Below are 15,550 nucleotides of genomic sequence, written 5' to 3'. Positions count from 1 at the left end.
GCTAACTACATGTAAATAGAAAGATGGATTCCTCTCACTGCTGTTCAACTGTTTAGCTAAGACATTATTTCCAAACTTTACTACCTTGAAAAATATCTTTTTTTGTGCTTGTTTTAATGCAACTCTTTTCCGCTTGTCCTTGGATTTTTTTTTGCCTGCTAAACCTGAAAGTAGCTTTGAAAACTCATCATCGTACATCTGTGTGTGTGTGTGTGTGTGTGTGTGTGTGTGTGTGTGTGTGTGTGTGTGTGTGTGTGTGTGTAATCTGGGAGACCCTGTTTTTCAGAGGCACTGTCAGTCACGGCATCTCACCCTCGTTAAGCCTGGAAATGGGGACGGGGCAGCAGGCCCTGATGGGAGGCACGGCGATCTCATTATGGGAGGAAGCTGCCCCACTGGAGCGGAACAGGACAGGCTGGGATGGAGATGGAGCGAGGTAGGGTGGGGGGTGTTGGTGGCACTGTGGGTGCAGGTCAGGCAGAAAAACCCCCTCTCCTATTCTGTGTGCCAGCCGGGCCTCCATTGTTGTAACCCTCATTAGCACCGGTTAGAAGAAGCTGTTCTCCAGGACCGGAGGCGCCACTCTGCAGCCGCTCCCCGGCTCGTTCACAGCAGAACCCTCAAACTACTTCTTCTCTACATGCAAAGCGAAAACTACCAACTGACTACTAACAGTACACGGCAGCAGGGGGTTGAGGTTCTGCTCGGGGACACCAGCATGGACTCTCCAGATTATGGAGTTGCAACAATGAGGAGAGGAAGCTATGATGATGCTGCAGCTTCTCTACATCCTGTGAGTATTGATCCGCCATCCAATACGCAAAGGTGAAAAAGACGACCGCTGAGTGTGATTTAGTGCGAGACGCTGCTCTGTTAATTGTTCCAGACTCATGAATCTGACACATCAACATACATGTTGTTTATCAGTTGCTGTGTGTATGAGGGAGAGAGTTGAAGGCTGTGTTACATAAGATGGGTAAGAAAAAAGGTCAGTAATGGTCAAGGACCAGGAGAGGAACAATTCACCAGCCCATACAGTATGAAAGAATACTGATGAACAATGTTTTCATGTTCCTTGACTCACTGTATTTGGTAAAAGGAAACAGATTGATTTCTGTTCAGTTAAGGCAGATGACATTGAAAGTATCTGGTGTTGAAGATAAAGAATTGGCAGATGGCAATGAAACTTTTGAATGGAGTTAAAAAGTCAACAACTTTTTGGTAATTATGGAGGGTCTCTGAGTGCAGATTCAAACCATTGTCATCAACATACACATGCAGCCTCTGTAAACTAAGACCAGAAAGTTAATCCTTAATTTATTTGGGAAAAAAGTACATGTGTCAGAGTTTAATTTCCTGGTTTGTAATTGGAGTCTGTCCTCATCAGAGAATGACACAAGTGGTTAATAGCTCAAACACCTAAAGTGGCCCACATGTGTGTGTTTTTCTGACAAGAAAAGTCTTCTGGCTGTGCACATAATGACTTCCTCTCTCAAAAATTGAAAGGCTGAAGTAGCGTGAAGTTGTTATACTGCCGCAAATCCTCTTAAGGTATGGTCACGCTAGCCTTCTGCCTATTGAAATTGCCAACTGTCAGCCCCAAAAATAGCCACGTGATTTTCCTGGTGTACATCAACAGTAACGGTGCTGTATAGGAGGATCCATACCTCCCAGTGAAGTATGTGTGCACCCTAGACTGGTAGGTCACCCCGGTCTTTTGTGTACTAGTCCTGGTTTATCATGAGTCAGTGGACTTTGTGTGCCAGCATGGAACCGGCTGCAGAGACAGAGGCCAGAAAGAAATGCTTTGTCAAGTATTCCTGCTTTTGTTTGTTTTGTTTTGCTGTTTTTCTCTTTGTCTTCAGTTCTGCTTAACCCAATTTTTTAGTCGGTCCAACAATTGGCGCACAAGAGCAGTCACAACAAGATGGAAAATCTGTTTGTTTTCTTTCACACAACAGAACAAAGTTGGTGTGTGTACGGAAGACTGTTCCTGCTGGGAAAATGAAAAGATGAATTAGAGGTTAGGAACCCTAACCTTTATCTCATCCCTAATTTAGGGTTGATAAAAAACAGAGTTGGTCCAGTGGTCCAGACTGAAATATCTCAACAACTGTTGGAACGGATTGTCATGATTTTTTTTTTTTTTTACAGACATTCATGTTCCCCAGACGAATCCTACTAAATATGATGATCCCCTGTTCATGTAGTGCCGCATCAAGCTTCATTTGTGGTTTTGAGTAAAATGTCTTGACAACTATTGGATGGCAGAAACATTCATGTCCCCCTCACAATAAATTCAACAGATCCTCATACCCAAAGGACAGAATAGGTTGATTGTCAATGACTCCCAAAACGACCTATATGACCGTTCTATTTACTGCCATATGATGACCGTTTTAAACGTGACCATACTACATGATCGTGGTGGAAATTTTAATCATGTGTCAGTTCTATTTAACAGAACTGGAGCAGTTTTTAACACAATAATTAACATTGTGAAAACAATGATGCAGTGCAGAGTTTATGTAATGGCCGCACCGCTAACTTTGCAAGGGCCTTGCTGACTGTTGTCCACATAAAGTATGTCCTTAATAGAATCTCCCATTACAGCAAGCCATCTATTCTGTTGTTGATTTCCTCCCAGACTGAAATCCTTTGTGTTCTGCAACCCCCCGTTGGTCATACAAACAACATGAGGAAGGGTCTTTCATTAAGCACAAAAGATGAAAAACATGAAGACACCGCTGTGCTGCTGAAGAAGCCCCGTTATTAACTGAGAGGTCAAGGAACTCTGGTCTACAGGAGATAACTGTTGATTTCCTCAGACAATCAACATTGGTTTCTCTTAACAATGAGAGCGGTCGCTTCCTAACCATAACCAAGGGTTTTTCTCTTTGTCTTCAATTCTGCTTAACCCAATTTTTCAGTCTGTCCAACAATTAGAGCACAAGAGCAACAAGATGGAAAATCTGTTTTTCTTTCACACAACACATCAAAGTTGGTGTGTGTATGGAAGACTGTTCCTGCTAGGAAAATGAAAAGATGAATTAGAGGTTAGGAACCCTAACCCCTAACCTTTATCTCATCCCTAATTTAGGGTTGATAAAAAACAGAGTTGGTCCAGTGGTCCAGACTGAAATATCTCAACAACTGTTGGAACGGATTGTCATGATTTTCTTTTTTTTTTTTTACAGACATTCTTCATTCATACAGAAAAGAAACTAGTTAAGCTTAGGCAACAAAAATACAAATTGTACCGCAACTGCATCTGAATACTTCTTCGATCCTTAAAGCCCTCCTCGACTCAAAAAGGTGTTTTGCTTATCGTTACTCTACTGTTTAACCTTCGCTGTGCACAATGAGGCAGTGCAGAGTTTATGTAATGGCCACACCGCTAACTTCGCAAGGGCCTTGCTGACCACATAAAATAACAACAGTCCAACATCACTAACCTCATAAATCAAATTTTTCGGTAGAAGTGATATTTCTACATGGCAAATAATTTACTAGTAAGTGTTGTAGAGTCATAGAAAACCAACAGACCCAACAGTCATGACATGCATGCTGCTCATTCTGTGTAATTGAATTTGTAATTGAAAGGGGCATGTTCAAAATAATAGCAGTGTTGTGTTCAATTAGTGAGGTGATTGATTCTGTGAAGAAACAGGTGTCAATTATGGCCCATATTTAAAGAAGGAAGGAAGCAAATGTTGTACTTGCTGGTTATAGTGCATTTCACACTGAAATACTCAGCAAAATGGGTCGTTCCAGACATTGCTCTGAGGAACAGCGGACTTTGATTAAAAAGTTGATTGGAGAGGGGAAAACATATAAAGAAGTGCAGAAAATTATAGGCTGCTCAGCCAAAATGATTTCAAATGCCTTGAAATGGCATCCAAAGCCTGAAAAACATGGGCAAAAACGGTCAACTACCATTCGAATGGATCGAAGAATAGCCAAAATGGCAAAGGCTCAACCAATGATCAGCTCCAGGAAAATCAAAGAAGACTTAAAGTTACCTGTTAGTACTGTTACCATCAGAAGAAGGCTATGTGAAGCAAAGCTATCAGCTAGAAGCCCCCGCAAAGTCCCATTGCTGAAAAAAAGACATGTACTGAATAGGTTGAAATTTGCCAAAGGACACATTGACTGGCCACAGGAGAAATGGCGCAACATTCAGTGGACTGATGAGAGCAAAATTGTTCTTTTTGGGTCTAGGGGCCGCAGACAGTTTGTCCGACGACCCCCATGCACTGAATTCAAGCCACAGTACATTGTGAAGACAGTAAAGCATGGTGGTGCAAAAATCATGTTAGGGGGATGTTTCTCATACTGTGGTGTTGGGCCTATTTATCGCATACCAGGGATCATGGATCAGTTTCAATACATCAAAATACTTGAAGAGGTCATTTTGCCTTATGCTGAAGAGGAAATGCCTTTGAAATGGGTCTTTCAACAAGACAATGACCCAAAACACACCAGTAAGCGAGCAAAGTCTTGGTTCCAGATGAACAAGATTGATGTTATGAAGTGGCCAGCCCAATCCCCAGACCTCAATCCCATAGAAAACTTGTGGGGTGACATCAAAAATGCTGTTTCTGAGGCAAAACCCAGTAATGCAGAGGAATTGTGGAATGTAGTTCAATCGTCCTGGGCTGAATACCTGTTCACAGGTGCCAGAAGTTGGTCGACTCCATGCAACACAGATGTGAAGCAGTTCTCAGAAATAATGGTTATGCAACTAAATATTAGTGCAGTGATTCAAAGTAAAGCAAACCCTTGAGACATTTTTCAGTTTATACAGTAAATGTTTGAGTTTGTAAAGAAAAAAGGCAAATACTGCTATTTATTTGAACAGCCTAATATTCCTTTTTCTTCACTTTCTGTAAAGGTATAACACAAACTTGATCAATTCTGGTCATGTTTTGATTTGGAATTGAATGTGCAGTGTTCCCAATGCATTGATATTATGGAATTAAAAGCTATTCTAAGGATTTTGAGCATTATTCACTTTTTTAAACACACTGCTATTATTCTGAACACAACTGTATGTCCACATAAAGTATGTCCTTGGTAGAATCTCCCATCACAGCAAGCCATCTATTCTGTTGTTGATTTCCTCCCTGACAGAAATCCTTTTTGTTTTGCAACACACTGTTGGTCATACAAACAACATTAAGCACAAAAGATGAAAAACATGAACACACCACTGTGCTGCTGAAGAAGCCCCTTTATTAACTGAGAGGTCAAGGAACTCTGGTCTACGGGAGATAACTGTTGAGTTCCTCAGACAATCAACATTGGTTTCTCTTAACAATGACAGCGGTCGATTCCTAACCATAACCAAGGGTTTATTACTGTAACTAAACCTGTTTGAGTCGTGATTCACTCGGATCTTTAACCCGACTCTTTAAATTGACTCATGAGTCGCGAGTCTCTAGTATCATTAACTCGGATCAGTTGAGTCCTACTACAATTCATCTAAAATGATAACAGTGCCACACACAAACCTCTTGCAACATTAGCTACTACTAGTCCTAGCCATCTTAGCTGCCAAAAGCTTTATAACTTATAATTTCGTAGGCAACAACAACTCCACAAGTCAACTCAAGCGACTGAGTGAGCAGAGATAGTCCGAGACAGGTTATAGGAACTTCCCGACCCGCAGACTCAGAGCAGGAAACATTGCAAGCTTGCCTCGGCTTGCCAACAACTCATTAGTTGTCGATGACTCGTGAGTTCGCGCGGGACTGACTCCCGCGAATCAGCTGGCTACGTTGTCATGAGTGGATCTGATTCAGACGAGCGAGTGAAGTCTCTCCTCGAGCTCAGGGTAAAGCAAATCAACAACAAAAGCCATTCTTTCACTTCTGAAATAACATACAATGTTCTGCACGTAGCCTAGCTAGGCCTACTGTAGGTTTAATGTATAAATGTAGTATGTTAAAATGCAATGAGGTCGAGCAGACAGTCCAAAACATTGCAAGCTCGACTATAGATCAATACTGACTCAAGTGACTCGCACAACCTGGATCAGTTTAGTGAGTGAATCAGAATAACCAAATCTTTAAAAGGAATCGAGTTTGCCAGGCCTAACTGTAACCATGACGACAAAGATCCTGAGTCTTAAGGAGGTAGCAGTGTCAACCCACACCTTGATCTTTCTCTAAACCTAACCAAGTCGTTCTTGTGCCTAAACCTAACCAAACCTTAAACATAGTTTTTTCTACAGTGATTTGCACAAGGTGTTGTACTGTCGATGGTGGCGTCAGATCAGAAAACGCATATGAGTTTAGTTGTATACTCAAGAACATATCTAGAATCCAGAGGGCATGGACGAACGGCAAATGTTTGTGTGGTCATTTAGTGGTGTACATAAGTAGTGTACAATGTTTGAACATCCCATTAATAAAATGAATAAAAGAAAGGCCCACAAATAAATATACATTGATACAGTACATGTAGATATATGTTGTTTCACTTACAAGTCCTCCGTTTTCTTACAGCACCTCAGACACTTGGCTCAGAGACGACGCTCGGCCCCGTCACTGGTCTTTGGTAAGGCTCTGACATGGTCTCCTATCAGGTGTGTACATCATTGTTTTAAACTTTTTTCCTTAGTTTTTGAGGTATTTGACAGTAAGTTGCTCAAACCTGGCGCAATGAAAAATGTAATATTAAAAATCCTAGAATTTCCTGGCGTGATATGTGTTGTTGGGGCATTTCTTTTTAAAATCTTACACAAATGAGCAACTTAAAGTTATATACATTTCCAAGCAAAAATACCAACCTGGTTGCAGCTTGTAAATTGTGATGAATTGTGGCTTTTCTTTGTGTCATGTGATAGTAAATTGAATATCTTTGGGTTTTAGTCAGTTGAAGACATCACCTCAGATTCTAACGGGCACGTGTCACTATTTCCTGAAATTTTATTGACCAACAATTGAGGATTAGGACCATATGTGAATTCTGACTTTAAACTCAGAATTGAAATACGTTTCTCACATGTGGCCCTAATCCTCTTCCGTACAATAAATCCATTAATCTAGAAGATCATTTGCAGAATGATTGATAATAAAAAAGAATCGTTAGTTGCCGCCTCTATTCAAAGAAACCACACCATGTGTTTTACCCACATTTCAGAGTGGCTGGAGAATGCTACCCATCAAGAATAGAGTCACTAATTTGACTGTTTATTGTCACGGTACTGCTCTGTGGCGATTGGTCTTTAGACTTTATCCCAGTGTGACAGTATGTCTTTTGTTGCCTTTATTCCAGTGGCTTATTTCTTGATGGTTTTGGGTTTTCTGTTTATGTTCCTTGTTTCATTTATTGTTATTTTGAGTTGGTTGTGCTTACCATTGTATTCCTTATGTGTTTCTGAAGCCCTGCATGTCTTTTCCTTTTACACCTGTTTTGTATCTAGCCTCGTCAGTCTGCCTTGTGTTGCCAGTCCTCATTGTCTTGTTACCCAATCAGTGTTTTCCTCGTTATTCCTGGTCCAACTGTGTCTTGTCTTGTGAGGAGCTCCATGTGCATTTCTACCTGTCTGTTATTTTAGGCTTGGTTTGTTTGTCGTGATTCCCTGTTTTGCTTGTTTTCTGACTTAGTTTTCTAATTTGTTGGAGAATAAATATTTGCTAGTCAGTTCCTGTATGCTGCCTGTTGCTGTCCTGTCTGCTATTGGATCCAACCCTGCACGAACTGTGACAGTTTACTAAGAAATGAGATAATATAAAATATTGCAGCAACTTTCTGTTTACATGCAGCTATAGTGGAGAAAATACAAGTTTAAAATGTTTATGGAAACACCTTCTGGCTCATATTTAGTGTCAAGCCTTACGGCCTACAGATGGCAGCACATAGATATACAAGCTAAAATCACCTGTTTTTTTTTTATCACAGAGGAGCACTTGTCATACCATATAAAGATGTATATCAACTTAAATTACTTATTAATTATTGACTAATGATTTGTTTGATTATTTCATGATTTAGTTGAGATTTGTAGATGACTTACAGTACACACATGTATATGTTAACATATCTCTTAATCCTTAACCAACATGTATAAATGTTTTGTTAATGATTAGTTCATTTAATTCAAGGATTATAAATGACTTATGACTGATTGGTATTATAAAGTGTTACCCTTATGTCTGCCCCCCCCCCCCATCATGCTCCCACCACATGTTGAAGAGATGTCATGAAGTCACCTTGATATCACCCTGCAGGCCACACAGCCCACTCTGTTCATGCCACAAACACAGATGTCCCTGTGGGGGATTTACAGAGCGGGGTTTTGAAACAGCGACCTTCACATAGCTCAAACTTACCTCACTTACAACTACTCTGATGACCAGGCTGGTTGGCTGATACTGATCTGCCTTCTATTTCAAATCATTATATCCAGAAAACCTAATCAACAGATTATCATGTTCAGTGTTAATGTTTTCACACTCAGACAGACTGAAATTGGCTGTTAGATTGAGTCATTTGAAGGATAATTTTAGAAGCCTGGAGACATGAAAGTGAAAGCATTACACAAGAAAAAGCAGTAAAAAACAATAATGGAGTATATATATATATATATATATATATATATATATATATATATATATATATATAAAAAAAAAAAATTTTGTTCTTTTTTTTAAATCATCACGTGACCCCCGTGGGAAGTCCCAAACTGTGCTGCAATTTTGGTATTTTACAGAAAGTAAAATATAACAATATTCCTAGGGAGTGAAAAATGAAAAACACATTTTTCAAACAGAGTAACTGAGGGTTTGCCCTCACTTTATGACAGAAAGTATGCCAAATATTTTGATGTGAAATGAAACAACTAGGTGTCACGCCTTGTGTTGGCTACTACTGTAGAGCTAGTTTAAATTTGGAGGGGCAGCTGTTTTTGGTTTGTTGTAGAAAGAAAACTCTCACTAAAATGTTTAGTATCATATCTGAACTGTTATTGAAAACCCTGAAGTTAAATCTGAAATTTTAATTTAGGGCTAACTTTTGAGAACATTGAGGTCAAGTCCTCTGGGAATCTGGGACTTTTGCACCCCGGGAGACATAAAATTAAACCACCTGATCTGCATTTGAATGGCTGATTCCATTGTTTACACTCATTATAATAAAATTTGAGTATAGGGCAACAAATAGACAAAAAGGTAAAAGATTCAGCATCAGAATTGAATTCCTAGCAGTGTTGAGAAAGGTTTGAAACTGCATTCAGATCTCCATCTCAGATGTTATAACTGCAGGAAAGTCCAAAAAGAAAACTATGATCTCTCTGTACTTCATGTTGTTAGGTAGTATGGAGATGGAGGGGTCTTTAACTCATGACCTCAGTATTTCTAAAATACAGGCGCCAAGCCCTGATTGCATATTTTTAAGGATTGAGCACTGATTACTGTAAGTGGTCTGATCAAGAAACCCCCGTATGATTTAAAGACCTCGCTTATAAGCTCTTTACCAACAGACACACTTTGTTTGGTTTGATCCTTTGGCTTTGTGATGTCATAACACACCTACAGTTATGTGTCTGGTGAAGTCAGATTCTTATCGTGCTGGCTCTTCATCCCCTCCTCTTCTATATCTGACGTTTAACTCTTTAACCTTTTAGCTGCTCTCCCAATTCACACAAAGACCACCAGAGCATCCAGGGGGCGAGTCTATGAAAGCAAATAAGAGAAATGTCAGACACATCCCACTCTCAACACCTCCGCCCATTCAGCGCTCAAACAGACATTGTGCAAACATTGTGCATTTCCTTGAGGCGGGGGGACTTTGTGGGTGGTAGTTTCACTGTAGTGGGACTGCCACTGACGTAGATAGTGCCTCTCCATAAAAATAAAAAAACACATGCTGCAGATAAGTAGGCATATATATTTAGTTAAATATTTAAATGGATTTTATTTTATTATCAGAATATTTAACTCTATAGAGAGAAAATGCCAGTAGATTGGCTGAGTTAAGGTTCCAAGGACATATCATGAGACCAAAAAAGAGATTGTTTGGACTCTGCTTTGTGTTCAATAAGTCTTAACCAAAAAATACCAATGCACACAACTCTGCAAAAATAAAAATAAAAGACTTTATTAAATGCACTTACGCATTTTAACTCACAGCCTTCTTCATGGAGTGTAAAAACAAGTGACTGCTCACAAATATACCAAGGCTGGTGTCAGCTGCCAGGCAATCAAGGTAGCACTGACACAGGTGCTGTCAATAAAGTGGGTGTGTACATAATTAGGTCAATTCTATCAAGCCATCAATATCTTTGAGGCTAGCAAGTCCCTCAAAAGTAATCAAAAACAATGGATATTCAAAAACTATTTTACTAATTACATATAAAAATACCTATATTAAAATAGAAACTATAGGTAGTATATGTTTTTCTTTGAAGCAGTTTCTTTAATGTATTACATTACAATGTAATACATTAAAGATTAAAAAGTATTAACTTCCAATAAGTGCATTCAACCATTATGATACAAGCTCAGAACAGCAAGAATCACAAAAAAGAAGAACATTAGCTTCAAATAAGCCATAACAAAGTGCCACATGTAAGTGCAACATGTAAGTGCAATTACATCTTTTTTTTTTTTTTTTTATAATCATCTTCTTGGCCAAAATCCAGTCGTAAAAAGAAATGTGTTTATATCATCCTCTCTGAGATATTTTTTGGCCTCTATACCTACTTCATGTGTGAGTTTAGATTACATCCATTGTGCTGTTTTTAATGCTTGGCCAGGTAGTCATTTGTGTTTTTGTGTGGATGGCATAGGCTATTAATGTTGAGCAATTCTATCTTTCAGTTTTCTTTTTCAAAGTTGTATTGTGGTGTGCAATGTATTTAGTATCTTTGTATTTGTGAGGCTTTGTACAGACGGTCGCAACAGATTTCCTTGGTAAAGGACAATAAAAAATCTATTGATCTGTCTTTTTGTCCTCCCATATGTAGAAATAGCCACATGGGCATTGTAGGTACTAGTAGTATACAACATGAGTAAGATATTGTATGGACCCCATAAGCATTATAAACAGCACAATGGATGTAATCCGGACTCACTCAAAGCGGTAGAGAGGCCATTGAAATGTCTAAGAGGTAGACAGATAGATAGATAGATAGATAGATAGATAGATAGATAGATAGATACATATATAGATAGATAGATAGACTGCTACAAAAAGAAACGTATACAACCTATATTTTCTATTTTAATATAGGTATTTTTATATGTAATTATTTTTCTATATGTTTGTGAATTTCCAATGTTATTGATTACTTATGAGCGACTTGCTAGCCTTAAAGATATTGATGGCTTGTTAGATTCGACCTAATTATGTACACACCAACTTTCTTTACTGCACCTGTGTCAATTATCCAGTGCTACTTTAAAGTGCCCATATTATGAAAAAATCACTTTTTCTGGGATTTGGGGTGTTATGTTGTGTCTCTGGTGCTTCCACACACATACAAACTCTGAAAAAAATCCATCCATGCTGTTTAGAGTGAGATACAGTTTTTGAATGTTTCCTGCCTTCAGTCTCTGGGTGAGCTGTTCAAAATCGGCACGGCTTGTGACGTCACAAGCCGAAACAAGCAGGCTAACCGCAACTATTAGCTCGTAGTAAAGATAGTACAGAAGAAGAAGAAGAAAAGAGGTCTCACTCTGTAGCTAAAACAGAGACCAGCTGAAAAGAGGATCTGCAGCAGTGAGAGAGAGCGGTGCAGTACAACAAAAATATGGTGTTTTTTGAAAATTAAACCATGTAAACCTATTCTGGTACAACCTTAAAATACAATTATGAACCTGAAAATGAGCATAATATGGCTGCTTTAATTGCCTGGCAGCTGACACCAGCTTTGGTATGTCTATGAGCTGTCACTTGTTTTAGATGCCCTGAAGATGGATGGATGGATGGAAAATTTATTGAACAATAACAACAATCAACACAAACGTGTTCAAAAGGATAGAAAAAAACACAAAAAAGCCCAAAGGCTTGTTTCCATTGTGGTCCTTATGATGGAAGACAAGTAACAGTACATAGACTAACAACATTGAAAACAAAGAGAAAGGAAAGCATACCAATAAATCAAATAAAATAAAAATAAAAAATCACAATAAAACAGATATATCCAGGACTAAATTCCCAGATAGACAAACAGACACACAAGCAAATAATACAGTATTCCTACTACTTCAAGGATTTCTATTTCTATTTCCTTTCTTCTTTTTTCCTTTATAAGTTTAATAACCAGTTTTTTATTGAAGATTTAAAATGATAATATGAAGAGCTCAACAGTTTAATGTTTAAAGGCAAACTATTCCACAAGACAGCTGCAGAGTATAGGAAAGAATACTTTCCCATACAGCTCCTAAAGCGGCAGGGCCTATAATCTGTGGAACTCCCCCGGGTACAGTAATTGTGTGTATCACTAATTTTTGAAAAGTAATCACATAAATACTTGGGTGCCAGATTATTTCTTATTTTATAAACTAAACACAGTTTAAGTTGAGAAACCCTCTCCTCCACTCTGAGCCACCCAAGACTGGAGAAATGGTACGCAAGAAGATGAGTTCTAGGATGTAATTTAAGAATCACTCTGGTTAGTTTATTTTGACAGATCTGTAGCTTGTCTTTAAGACCTTTAGTAATGCCTGTGTACCAAGATGTACAGGCATAGTCAAGATGACATTGAACAAGCGCATCTGCCAGGATTTTTAAGGTTTTACTATCTAAAAGGCTGGATATTCTTGCTAGGAATTTAGTCCTTTGGCTTACCTTTGAGATAATTTTCGAGCCATAAGCTCCCCTGATAATTTGTTATCTAATATACAGCCCAAGTAAGTAACTGATTCCTTGGCTGTAATTTCAACATTACCCATGACTACCCTAAACCCCATAGCCTTTTTAAGTTTATCTCTGGACCCAAAAAGAATTGACTCTGTTTTACCAAGGTGGAGAGACAGCTTGTTGTCTGTTAGCCAAACACTAAGGTTAAGGAGTTCTGAACTAAGCAGCCTTTCCACCTCTGATTTGTCTTTATGAGAGACTAGAATAGCTGAGTCATCTGCAAATAAAAACAAATTACCGTCTATAGCTGACGACATATCATTAACATATAATAAAAAAAAGAGAGGACCCAAAATACTCCCCTGGGGAACTCCACAAGTTAATTTAAGTGGTGATGACAAGGTCCCTTCCACATCTACCACCTGTTCTCTACCCATCAGGTATGACCTCACCCACTGAAGAGATGCTGGGGTAAATCCTAGGGCTTTTAGTTTGTTCAAAAGGATATCATACTGAACCGTATCAAAGGCCTTTTGAAGGTCTATTAACACCATGCCACAATAATTCCCCTTCTCTACCTCTTTCCTAATAAAGTCTGTAAGATAAAGCAGGCAGAAGAAGTTGAGTGTAAGTTGAAAAGCATAGGCGCTAAGCCCGTCCATTAAAGGCCTTTTCATTTTTGCAAAGCAGTGTGTCTTGCTATTTTTTGGTTGGCATTTATTGATCACAAAGCTGAGTACAGGTCTAACATCTTTCTCTTTTGTTATAATTTTCTTAACGTCTTACATCCCAAGACGTGCACTCTTTCACATAAAAACAAAACACAACATTTAACCAAACAACAACACGAATACTACAAAATTTCATCAGATGTTTACGAATGAGTTGATGCAGTGCAATTAATTTAATTACTGCCATTTACAGTCAATGCTTAGTCTATGTAGGAACACTGAGGCCAACTTAGAACCCAAACTCTGAAATAATATAATATAAATATTACAAACATTTAACAATAACTACTACATTACGATGATTTATATCATGAATTTAGTGCAGAGAAAACCAAACAACACCTATTTAAGACTGATTATGATGAGAAGATACTACTCTCATATCTGTCTGTTAAATATTAAGCTACAGCTAGGAGATGGTCAACGTTAGCCTAAAGCAGCTAGCCTTGCTCTGTCTGTAACAATTTTTTTTTAAATGTTTCTTTTTGTTTTTTAAAGTTGTAGTTTTGCATGAAGTTATGTGCCAGACTCATAAACCCCTAACCTTTATTGTTTTTACACTTTTTGTTACCTTTGGACAAAACAAAGCTAGCCGGTAAGTTAAGCTAACAGTAACCATGTCCTGCTGTAACGTCATATTTAATGGACAGATATAAGCGTGTTATTAAAGTATTTATCCCAAAATGTTGAACTATTACTTAAATGGGTAATACATGTTGAGTAAGTAGTTCATGTTTAAGTGCTTTTATAAGATTTTATATATATTATATATATTTTATATTTTGTTTTGTTGTTGTTGCACTCGCATGCAGCCATCAGTTGGAGTTCGTAGTTCTCCCACTGTTTTAGTTGATGGTATTTTATGTGTTATCTTCAGTAGGCCAGAAGGTTAACAGGGAAAGTACCTCTGCTGCAACAATTTGAATTTCTGCCCTGAACCCAGATTCAGTGGGAAGAGCCATGACCAAAAGTGGTTTCATAAACATCAGACAAAACAATTCTTACTTCTTGTGTATACCTTGACACAGTCTACACAGTAGACACGACTGGACATATCTGGATTGACTTTATTTTTATTACAGATTATTTTATTGTTAGATATCAAATCATTTTGTCAGGCCGTAAACAGTGGCATGAAATATCAAGTGAGATAAAAGGTATTTCCCCTAATAAAATCGAGACCTGCAGCTAATGTCATTGTATGTTTTCTTGTTTTCTATTTAGGAATATATCTGTTTTGCTGTTGTCCGGTTATGTGGAAAGTTATATACATTTATATGAATGGGTATTAAAAATGAAAACTTGCATCCCTGAAGATTGAGTCTCTTCTCATTTCAGCTAAACAAACAGGGCCAGTTTTAGCCTGCTTCATAAGGTTGGGCTGGTAGAAATAAGTGGGAAACTTGGGTGGTAGGTACCCCAGAGGTTAGAGAAGTGGACTACTATCCCAGAGGCTGTTGGATCCAATCCCTGGTAAGATGGCACAAGAATCTAGCCAAATGCAACATGCATGTAGTCATGACTTACTCTTGTTTTTTGTTTGTGGAAGTAACCTCTTTAAATGTGCATGTAGCACTTATTCACCTCAAAGATACATTAATTAATTTTAATTAATTTATAAACCTCTGGACTGTAATAGCTCATACGTGTTTCAGCAAGATTTCTGCTTATGTTCAAAACTTTCTGCACATTCAAAATATAACTTATCTCATCTGTGTTTTCTGACATTTGGAAAATAAATTGTCGTAATATTTTGAGAAAACCAGCAGAAATACATGGAGCATGGATGCAGCATGTTACCGGTATTTCTGTGGTATTTCTTTTGATTGGGTGGGTCAGACACACATTTGGGTGGGCTGACCCACGACTGCCCCCTAGCTACTACCGGCCTTGTAAACAAATAACCAAGCTTAAGTAAATGAGTTTTGTGTGTTCTTCTAAGACTCCTATAATTAAATCATATCAGGTTATTGACATGATATTGATTTCTTAGGGTAGCCGATGACTTC

General features: G+C 38.3%; 1 protein-coding gene across 3 annotated transcripts in view; it reads left to right on the top strand.

Moving 5' to 3' along the window:
• Positions 1–514: 514 nt before the first annotated feature.
• The window catches only part of tagapb (T cell activation RhoGTPase activating protein b), a 35,517-nt gene continuing 20,481 nt past the window's right edge, over positions 515–15,550 (top strand). For 2 of the 3 annotated variants that reach the window (XR_004108950.2, XM_031322485.2), the window contains exons 1-2: positions 517–793; positions 6,510–6,589. Coding sequence is in view for 2 of the 3 variants with exons in the window: in XM_031322485.2 (XP_031178345.1) it covers positions 641–793; positions 6,510–6,589 (233 nt within the window). In the remaining variant the exon portion in view is untranslated. Of the gene's footprint in view, positions 794–6,509; positions 6,590–15,550 lie in introns of all 3 variants that reach the window. The other variant, XM_035995512.1, reaches the window with a different exon arrangement.

Source organism: Sander lucioperca, chromosome 19 (genome assembly GCF_008315115.2).
Source record: "Sander lucioperca isolate FBNREF2018 chromosome 19, SLUC_FBN_1.2, whole genome shotgun sequence".
Taxonomy (NCBI): domain Eukaryota; kingdom Metazoa; phylum Chordata; class Actinopteri; order Perciformes; family Percidae; genus Sander; species Sander lucioperca.
The sequence above is the reverse complement of the archived record's forward strand: the minus strand, read 5'-3'. Positions and strand labels throughout refer to the sequence as shown.